At 33.6% G+C, this 11,158-nt stretch overlaps 1 protein-coding gene across 1 annotated transcript; it reads right to left on the reverse strand.

The window, feature by feature from the left end:
- Positions 1-5,534: 5,534 nt before the first annotated feature.
- Positions 5,535-7,496, reverse strand: LOC113775692 (zinc finger BED domain-containing protein DAYSLEEPER-like). Its single transcript, XM_027320672.1, is given in 3 exon segments — positions 5,535-6,494; positions 6,496-6,734; positions 6,736-7,496. Coding segments are annotated over 3 exon segments (1,578 nt in total). The 5' UTR covers positions 7,282-7,496; the 3' UTR covers positions 5,535-5,701.
- Between the last annotated feature and the right edge of the window lie 3,662 nt (positions 7,497-11,158).

Raw genomic sequence — 11,158 nt, forward strand, 5'->3', positions numbered from 1 at the left:
AAACAATTGGGAAGAAAGAAATAAAGGTAAAATTAATGCAAATTATTATGAAACTTATGTTGGATGATCATTATCACAAACACGGCCAGCTTGTTCCAATTCATCTTCTTTATTTCCAATTTAATTGTATCAAAGCTGTGAAGCTTATAAATTAGAATTTTGTTGATTTAACTACTCCCTTCAGTTTAGTACAACCTTCCAAAGAGGTATTTTCTATTCCACCAAATTTTCATTGCTTGCTTTCACAGAACTCTATGTATGATTGTTTTCCACTAGCATAATTTCATTATTCATATGGAATTTTTGAAACATAGAGTGAATGTTTGATCATCATTGCAGGGTTGGTACTGAAAATACCACATCTGCAAGCAAATATTGGGAAATATCATTAACCACTTTCTACTTATGGCTACCAACTCCAATTCAGGTGTGCAATTTCTTCTCATTTTGGCTTCATGATGGGTTTGTTCTACCAAATAAGCTCTTTTCACATAAGGGGTGTTTTTCTATGGTATTTCACCATTACGATTGAGATGTGTTATCAAATAAAAAACAAATATTCACGTTTTCCTATAGTGTGAATCTTTCAAGAGAGTGTGAAGGGCATTCTCTTTAGAGCTAAATTGTGACAACGGGTCACTTATTCCTTTCAAGAATGCTTTATGAAATAGACACCTTGAGCTCCCAAAGAAGTTTTACTCATTTTTGTTTGTCCAATGCAACAAATTTGGTGTCGACATTATCGATTGCTTTAGGAGAGGCAAAAGTGCAAAAATTATCCTCAATAAGTTCTATGAGCCAACTCTTAATTTCAAGTTATTAGTTCTCAATGGATTTCCATCAATACGAACCTATAAATTTATTTCCTTCTAAAAATCCTGCTTTTGGAGGATCATGTTATGTTTTGTTTTTCTATTGATCAAAACAATTATAAATTCTATGCTCCAATCCACATCATGCTTGACAGATTGCTTGACGAGACCAAAAATATATTAGGCATCAACTTGTTTGGATTTTGGATTCTATGTGCACAAAAACTTAGGGACTTCCTCGATCATAGTTAAGATGGATTGTTTGATACTTCCAAATTATTTGTGTGATACTTTTGAGCTTTCCATAATATATTTACTAGATTGATTCTTTCTTTTTGAGTGTCAGGTTTGTCAAAATTGATGTGAATGAGATAAAACTAGCTAAGAACAAACCTAAAGGTTAAACATTTTAAATCTTGTAATGAGCTGTAGTATAAGGATGAGAATTATCTATTTGACATTAAAAAAAAAGTCCTCATTTGTTATGTTGATGTTGAATAATAAAAAGTAACATATTATAACTTCAACTTTGGATGTTTTCTTATTACGTTATTCAGTTAGCCTTTTTTGACATTTCCTTCTAGGTTCTTGATTAACATATGTAGAAGAAATGCTATGTGCACTTAAAAATTGACTTTATTTTTATGTAGGGTGTGAAAGGATTTGTTTATAGGTAATTCTACGTCAATTGAGTTGATACTTACTTTATATATACATATATATTTAATAACTTATATCTGTAATACTTTCTGTTTTCTCAATCTTATTGTATTTTTTTTAAAAATTATGTAAAAAATTTTAAATAGAGGCACCAAACACCTACGCGTTGTGCGGGTTTTCATCCTGTGGTATTATGTTGATGTAAGTCATAATGTGATGACAGTTGTTGAAATTCAAAGGGTTGAGTGCATTTTGGTCAAACTATTGATAGTTTTTTAAATTTGGTCAAACCTCAAGAAAGATAAATGAAGTTAATCTAAAATTAAATTAGTGAATCCTACCATTCTTTTTTACAGTTTGACGATGGCATGGAAAGATTTGTATTATTAATTGTAATACGTTGTCCTATGATATATGTAAAAAAAATGTTAATGGAAAATCAAACAATACAAAGAAGTTTTATATTCTTCAACGTAATACTACTTCTTGATGAATTTTTGTTCTTATTTCCAGAATTTCATTAAGAATTTTTTTATCATTACCTCAATTGAATAATGGAGGGGGTTTCTTTGCCAATTGTTTGGCATTCAAAATGTTGGATACATTATACAATTGATTTTGTAATTTGAACAAATCTTAGGAGAGGTAAATATAATAACTTAAACTTCGGAAGGTATGTTTCGGGTATTATGCATATATTGTGCTAGCATAAGCCACTTTTGTGATGTTGATTAGTGTGAGGCTGGTATTAGTTAAATTTAGCAATAGGAGTTGACTGTATTTTGATCAAAGCAGAGGGTAGATTTTCTAATTCGGCTTTGAATGTAAATGTAGTTAACCAAAATCAAATTAGTGGATGCCATCAAATTTGGTTTGCAGGTCCGCTTGGATTGAAGATCATATGGGATTTAAGGCAGTGGCGGAGCCAGAAAAAATTTTTAGTGGGGGCAAAAATAACACTAAAATTTTTTATCTACTTTTTTTTATAGTTTTTAAGCAAAAAAAAAAAAAAAAAAATTCACTAACAAGTACAAATGATACGTATATTTCATGAAAAACATAAAAAGACAAACTCAAAATTATTAATGTAATAATAATTTTATTTCAAAAACAAACTAAAATATTTACAATTGTTCAAGATGAGTTTTCATATTTTGATAACGGTTTATAACTTTCTCATTTTGAATTTCATGAAGTATATTTTTCTCAATATAAGTAACTAAACTAAATTTTGTGACCTATTCTTTCACATTTTTTCTAAAAAAACTCTGGGGGCACATTTAAAATTATGTCAAAATTATATAAGTATTATAGGAATTTAAAGGGGTAGTGGGGGCCGTGCCCCCAACTTAAATCCGCCCCTGATTTAAGGCCAGAATTAGAGGTACTGAATTAAAATGCCCCTGCCTTCTCTTTGTTTCTTAATTTTCATTCTTCCCCTATTGAAAAAAAAAATTTAAAAAAAGATCGTATGGGAAAATTTTTCTATGGTTTTAATATTACATTTTTTGTGATATATTATATGTGAAATAAAAAGATTATTAAAAAAAGGAATAATAGAGAAAATTTTTGTAACTACTTAGTGATGAATCGTTTGCAAAATCACTAACTATAAAAGAGTATGAATTAATATTTCCTATATTTTCAATTTAAAATAAATTGTACATTCGCAGGATTAGATGCATATGACATGTACAAAAAGATAATTTAAAAATTAGATACAAGTTATGTATCATGCATTAAGATCCATTATTATCAGTCTAAGAAACATTAACCCAAAGAGCAACATAAGAAGTATTAATATTACCACATGAAAAGGAAACTTTGAAATCTAAGCGTGAACTAATAATACTTGTGTTCGTGTTAAACCATTGGGCCAAATGCTTTAGTGAATCTCAAACTATTACAAAGTTCAACTTTTGACTCTTCAATTATTAAATGGGTACTTTTAGCCATCTAACTAATTAAAACTCATATTCATAACTCTTCCGTCAACTTGAATAGTTATGTTCAATGGTAGATGTGATTCTTGACACTTTTGGTACTATTTTTTGTTAGATATAATGACTCAAATTGACGAAAAGACTATGAGTATATGTTTTAATTAGTTGAAGGGTTAAAATTACACATTTAATAGTTGAAGGGTCAAAAGCTAAAATTTGTTATAATTTGAGAGCCATTGGAACATTTTATTTTATTTTTTTCTTGGGCGAAGGGGGTAGGGGCAAAGGGAGTAACCGTAATTACCACTGTCTTTGCTGCAATGTGGCGGCCCTGGTTTTGAGCCATTTTTTGGGGCTATTTTGACCAGATTTATTTAAAATGCAAAGAAATTAATTATTCGGTTAATAAAAGAATTAGTATGAAAGAGTTTTGTTGTTTCAATTTGAACATCACTGCTCTTATTTAGATTTTAGTTTTCATAAAAATTTAATCCAATTTAAAATTCATTGTTCAAAAAATGTAGGCATAGAAAATAACAGCTCAATAATTGATGAAAATCTCAATTACGTCATTTCATATTTTTGTCTAAACCATACAAGTAATTGTTCCAATAAGAAATTAGAAATAAACATATCAAAAAATATGGAGACTTTATAATTTGAAATATACCTACCCAAATCACTGCATTTTTTATGTTCATTTTCACCTTAAATTTACTCTTTAAAATGAGGGGAAATACTCTTTTCTTTTATTTTTTTTTATGGTAAATAGGGAAAAGATACGACAAAAACCTGTAGGAATACTTTCTCTTTTGATTTTTTCTTCAAATTGCCTTAGGAACTAACATGTATGCTTAATGTTTCTATCTAGTAATAATATAACAACACTCTTTAAATAGTGCACGTTTAAATTTGTCTAACGATCTAAAATTGCCAAAAAAAATAATTAGTAAAACTAATTTTCATAGGTCCCAGCTAAACTAAAATATTATGCAGGTCTAGACTGTAAATTGCACGGCCAGACTCTCCTAATTTTGGTGACGAATGTTTAATAGCGCCCATCGCTCCATAAATAGTATGTATTGCTGCATTAATGATCTAAATTATTAAATTTCAGCTGCCACACTGCAACTCCTATGGTTGGTCTAAAGTGTTTCTACAATATATCAATATACATTTATTCATAAAAGGTAGTATAGTTTTTAACACATCCTTAAAAGTAATTAATTTATTCAATCAGAGTAATTTCACCGATGTGAAACTACTTAGACGAGCTCAAAAAATTGCATCGGGTTATTAGACAATTTTGCATTTCCATACTGTGAAGAGTGAATGGCCAAAATTATCACAAAACTATTCAAAATGATATTAATTGGTCGTCTAACTTTTTTCTTTTTTTTTTACAAAAAGGTCACATAATTCCTAAAACAAGCCATTAGAATCTCTTTCTGCTAGAAATTTTAAAGGATAAAATGTCTAAATAATGCCACCTCACTCTTTTCTCCATCCTAATCATAGGTGTATCCTTTACTACCTTCCTATCACATCCTCCTCCTCTTTCCCCTCCACCACCACCCTTATCACTTCCTTCTCTCGTCCACTTTTTACTACTCTCGCCACCGACTTCTCTCCTCTCCTCCTCCACCACCACTCCCCCAGCACCCTCGCTCCCCTCTTTCTCTTCCTCCCCTCATTCCTCCCTCCCTCCCTCTTCTCCCTCTTGTCCCTCCCCTCCTTCCCTCACATTCCTTCCCCTTCGCTACCCTTCTTTCCCTATGACCAAATCTGGTCACAAGGTCCTCCACTACCCTTCTTCCCCCATGACCAAATCTGGTCACAAGGTTGAGGGGAAGGAGGGGCGGGGAGGGGAAGGGGTGTGAGGAAAAGCAAGGGAAAGGAGGGGAGGATGAGCATAATAAAGGAAGGGAGGATAGAGTGTGCAGCGGTGAGGTTGTGCAATAGTGACGGTGGGTGGGTAGTGGTAGAGAAGGAGGAAGAGGATGATGTTGTTAGTGTTTTGTTGTTATTGTTTTGGTTCATTGCATTTACCTCTTATGAAGTATGGCCAAAATACGGACTAACCCCTAAAGTTCGATTTTTCTTTAGGGTTAAATGCAGAAAACCCCATGAGCTTTCGTAGCCGTTGCACAATACACTCCGAAATATATTTATAGACACTTTACACCCAAGCTCTACTGAAAAGTAACGGATCTTTACACACCGTTTATTTTACGACATAAATGACAACTTTATCCTCAAATAATAACTTCGTCCCAATCAAACCCATTATGTCCGGCGGAAAGTACAAGGCAAAGAGATCTTGACGTAAGTGGCAGCCTCCTCATTGTAGATCTTGGAGAAACTGAATTCCACAAGCTTCATCTTGAACCTGGGATCCATGACCACAGCAATTGCTAAAATAAAACAGCAAATCTTCCAATACTTATCAAATTTCTCTTGCATGGATTTGGTGAGGCTGCTAATGAAGGGATCCTCGCTTCCTGCTGCGCGTCTAAGCTCCAACTGAACCTTCCAAGCTTCGTGGAAGAATGTGTTTGTAGTCAGGACGGTTGGGGCTGTCAGGAGGTTAGCCGTCTCAAAAAGGGGTTTCAGGTACCTGCACAGGGTCTCCACCTGCTTCCAGTCTTCCAGTGACGGTGCCTCCTTGTAATCAATGTCTGAAGTATCCAGACACGAGAAAACTTCTTTCAGTTCAGATGCAGCCAACAGCATTTCATATGTTGTGTTCCATTTAGTTAGGTCGTCAATGGCTAGAACTTTTGTGCTAGGCACTTGAAGTTGCTGCTTGAGCTCAAGAAACTTCTCCTCGTGGGATTCTGAAGTTTTCACATACTTCACACTGTCTCTAACCTTCTTAACCGTTCCGAACACAGACGTTAATGCATCTTGGGCAATGCTACTTAGACTTCTAGCGAGACAATTGCCCAGCAAGAGCTGACCATTGAGAACAAGAGGGTTCTTAACAGAGAGTAGAGCTCTTAAATTATCAACCGCAGCATCACTCAAGGACTGATTTATGGTGACAGAGAATAACTTTCCCTCCATGCTCCAATCTGATACAAGCAGCAACTGCATGGCTGAAAGCAGCATCTGAATCTGGATAAGGTTCCATGATGACGTCGAGAAGCTTCCTGTGCATTTTCCACTCACTATCAATAAAATGCCCACTTAGAAAGACGTAGCCTAGTCCTCGGCAGGAAGACCACATATCCAGGGTGAGGCAAATACGTCCTGGCATTGCTTCAATCACCTTTTGAATGGACTGTTTTTCCCTGAGGTAGGTTGCAACACAATCCCCCTAGGACAGTGTTGAAACTCACCATATCGAATAGAGGCTGAAGATTCTGAACAAAAGCAACAAAGCCAGGATGCTCAACAATGTTAAGGGGGTAATCATGCATGATTATCATCCTAGAAATCTCATCGCGGCAGCGGTCAGGATCAAATGAAACGTAAGGTGCTGCAGTAGTTCTGTAACGACGTCTTGGAGTATCAGTACCTGCCCCATATCCACCAACCTTTGAAGGTGCACTAAATGGGCTGGACTGATTTTTCTCCTGATTACGAAGGACAACTGGGCTGGTTCCTTTAGCAATATGGCGTTTAAGATGACTAGTGCCTGCTACTTTTGAGCCCGTACTGTATGCGAATGATTGCTTGCATTGCTTACAACATGCCTTTCGACAACCAGCACCAACTGTTTCAATGGTGAAGTGTTCCCAAACTATAGACTTCTTCTTTCTACGCTCATTAGGTTGAGTTTCTGGGTTGCTTGGTGGTGTTTCCATAGTGTTGGGCTGTGGCTCAACTGGGACAATCTCATTGTTTGCAGCAGCAGCAGGCATCTCAACATCAGTGGCAATGTCAGGGCAATTCTGTCAGCAAATTCAACAGAGAGAAAGTGCAAGCCACGTGCTTTGTTTCACGGTGAAATGTGTGAACGGTCGTTTTCTAAAGGTGCAAAGTGCCTATAAACATATTTCGGGGTGCATTGTGCAACGGCTATGAAAAATGTGAACTATGTGAATATTTCGGGCTGTATTGTCCATGTAATTTTATATATAACATAACCTCCTAAAGTTTGAAATATTCACATAGTTCTATTGTGTTTTTATGTAAAGTAAAAATGAATACAAATTACCTTCGATTATCGTGGTTGATCCAAACATGTTTTGAAAATGGGTATATGATAAAATATCCGCTTAACTCTCTTATGATTTTATATAAATATCCATTTAATCCCGATATACAGTATAGTTTTACACAGCGGAGCCACGTGCAAGCAAGTGGGGTCAATTGACCCCACTTAATTTTGAAAAATTAGTTTTTAGGCACAGGTAATTTAAAAAATTTTAAAGTTGATCTTAGTTGACCCCACTAAATTTTACCAAATTCTCTTTTCTTATATACATGGGATAATTGCATAAACCTCCCTTGAGGTTTCTGACACTTGCACTGACTTCCCCTGTGGTATGAAAAATTGCACTGACCTCCCCTGAACTTACTAATCTTTTGCAAATTCAGTCCAAACGATTAAAATATTGTTTTAAGGAGTGAAATTAGAATTTTGTACCAGATTTGCCCTTTGTGCTACATGTTCAATGAATGACAAAGTACTACAAATCAATTAACAATTAATAAACTTTAAGCGGTGTAGTATAAATATTTGATTGTACTAGTAGGGGTGTAGTACAAGTCAATTAACAATTAATATTTGAGAGTACAATGATATTTGAGAGTAAACTGCTAGGGTGTAGTATAAATATTTGATTGTACTCTCAAATATTTAATTTTTGTTAAATATAAAACCTACCAGTTTTTCTTCCATAAAAATATTAATGTAACAATTTTTCAATTTTAGTTACAAACATTTATGTATGTAACATAAATTAAATGATTAAGAATAAAATGCCCATAAAGAGCCAATACCTTACTCATCTAATGGATGAAAGCCACAGAGAATTAATACTTTATGGGCCATTTCTTTTTTTAAAAAAAAATATTTAATTATATTAAATAGATAACCTACCGATTTCTTTTTTGTAAGAATATTACTGTAACACTTTTTGAATTTTACTTACAAACATTGATATATTTATCATAAATTAAATGTTTGAAAGTAAAATATCCATAAAGAGCCGGTACTTTAAATGGGTAATACGTATTTACTCATAAACTACACTCCTTAAAGTTTATTAATTATTAATTGATTTGTAGTACTTTGTTATTCATTGGACATGTAGCACAAAGGGCAAATCTGGTACAAAATTCTAATTTCACTTCCTAAAACAATATTTTAATCGTTTGGACTTAATTTGCAAAGGATTAGTAAGTTCAGGGGAGGTCAGTGCAATTTTTCAAACCACATGGGAGGTCGGTGCAAGTGTCAGAAACCTCAGGGGAGGTTTCTGCAATTATCCCTATATACATTGACCCCAAACAATTGAAATTTCATAATTCTTACCATCACCATAATTTTGAATTTATTTCAAGTTATTTATAGAAGTTAGTTCAAGAATAAATTCATCCAAAGTTTCCAAAAACAAGGGGTGAACTTTCTTGAATTGAGTGAGAAAATCAAATTTTCAAATTTTAAAGTTTCAAAAAACAAGAATTTTTCAAGTGGACGATAAACTTTTTTATTTGTAATACAAAATTAAGTTACTATTAGTCATAACACGGCAAAGATAAATTTCTTAAAAGAAACCCGTACAAGATCAAGTTGATGGTAATGCACAAATTATTTTTAAAAAAATCAAGAGATTCATTTAGTTACATTGAAAAAGATGTATTTAACAAATTCATAATGAATTGATTTTGTAACATTTTAAAAAAATGAGTACTCGTATGGTACAATTTGAACTTATATATAAGTTAGTAATTATTTTTTTTAAAAAAATAAATTTTATTGTACTAAAATTTGACCCCACTTAATGTGGAGTCTTAGCTTCGCCCCTGGTTTTACATCCTCCAAATAATCATTCTGTTGTAAGGTGGTTTGATTCTTGTTCTATATAGTGTTTAAGTAAGACGAATGCTAGCATTCCAACTACAATGTTAGGGATGTTATTTTTCATTAAATTTTCACATTGAAGTTGTGTACATATATTAAACTGTTAGGAGGAATGTATTATAATATACAAAATGATAAGGGGTTAATAGTGAGGGGCTGCTTGTTTCACAGATTGGAATCGGAAATGGAAATGGAATCATGGACTCTAGTTTTGGAATTAAACTTTTCATTCCAATATCTAACTTGGTTCACACATTGGAATTAGCATCATTCCAATTCCTGATGCTTGGTTTGATGAGTGTTTCAGAATTTAATGCAATTAAATTTCAAATTTACCTCTGATATAACAATTCTTATAAAATAAAAGAATTACACATACGACAAATTAACATCTCCATAATTGTAACTACAATAGTTATTAACTTTTTGATAAAACATAAGAAAATCATAAATTTTAAAAAAATTAATACCAGAAAATAAATGTAGTGGCTGCATTAACAAGGAGTAAATTCCCAAAAAGAGGGAGTTTTTAAACTAACTTCCCAAAGGGTGGCGATTTTTGAGTCTCTTCCCAAAGGGTGAAAAATGCATCCAAGGAATGCGTTCTTCCAAATAAAAATGCAACTTTCAAATACGTCATTTTAATTTTCATAAATTTGTTTAAATATGAAAAATTGGTTAAATAGTACATAACATACCAGCTCTTTATGGGAAACTGGCAGGTTTTGTAGTATGTTTTGTACCAACTCTTTATGGGAAACACACCAGCTCTTTATAGGAAAAACTGGTTAAATAGCGGCCAAAGGAATACTAGTGTGTTTTGTATTTAACATAAATTAAATATGTGAAAGTTAAAAAAAAAAAAAGAAATAGCTCATAAGATACCTGCTTTTTATGGGAAACTCGCAGGTTTTGTATTTAATGCCCATAACTATGAAACTGAAAGGTATTCAGGCAAACAATTTTACAAATAGGTACAAAGCAACCAGAAGCCCACCCAAACTATACCAGTATTCACGGATCAAATAACCAAAATATCAAGAATCGATTGACCCTTTGTTTCTGAGCTTCTATTGAATGCGTAATTCAAGAAAACATAGTGAGTAGCGTGAGTGGAATAAAAGTGAGAAGGTGATGGGTCCAGAGCATAGCATTTTCGTCCAGTTAGTGTTATTGTATCAGATTCCCTTCTTTTCTTTTTTATTTTTCGCTAACCAGTGAGTAGCCTGAAAAAATAGAGAAGAAGGAAGAGAAAAGCTTACATACGGAGAAGAAAATTGCAAAGGCAACGGAGAAGAAAATTGCAGAGGCAACGGAGAAGAAATTTTGGATAAGATATGAAGAAGAAGAGAAAGGAAATCTGATGAAGAAGAAGAACAGAAGGTGCTGCGTGTGATGGAGAGAAAGAGAGGTAGGCCCGTCATAAATATTGTCTGAGGGAATCAGTTGAGGGTTTTGTCCAAAACCTCCCAATTTGCTCGGGAATGAAGGAAGTCCAATTTTTTAGAAATGATTCCAAAGATTGCATTCCGATAGGTTTAAATCAAGCAACAAATAAGGGGTTTATTCCATTCTGTGATTCCCAAACCCTTTAACCAAGCAGTCCCTGATTTCTTCAATGCAAGAGGCCTTGCATCTCTCCACGAAGTTAACACTCACCCGATCAAGGTCATCTGGAACTAGAATATTCTGTTCAGATGCCTCAAGCT

The sequence above is a fragment of the Coffea eugenioides genome, chromosome 6 (genome assembly GCF_003713205.1).
Source record: "Coffea eugenioides isolate CCC68of chromosome 6, Ceug_1.0, whole genome shotgun sequence".
Lineage (NCBI taxonomy): Eukaryota > Viridiplantae > Streptophyta > Magnoliopsida > Gentianales > Rubiaceae > Coffea > Coffea eugenioides.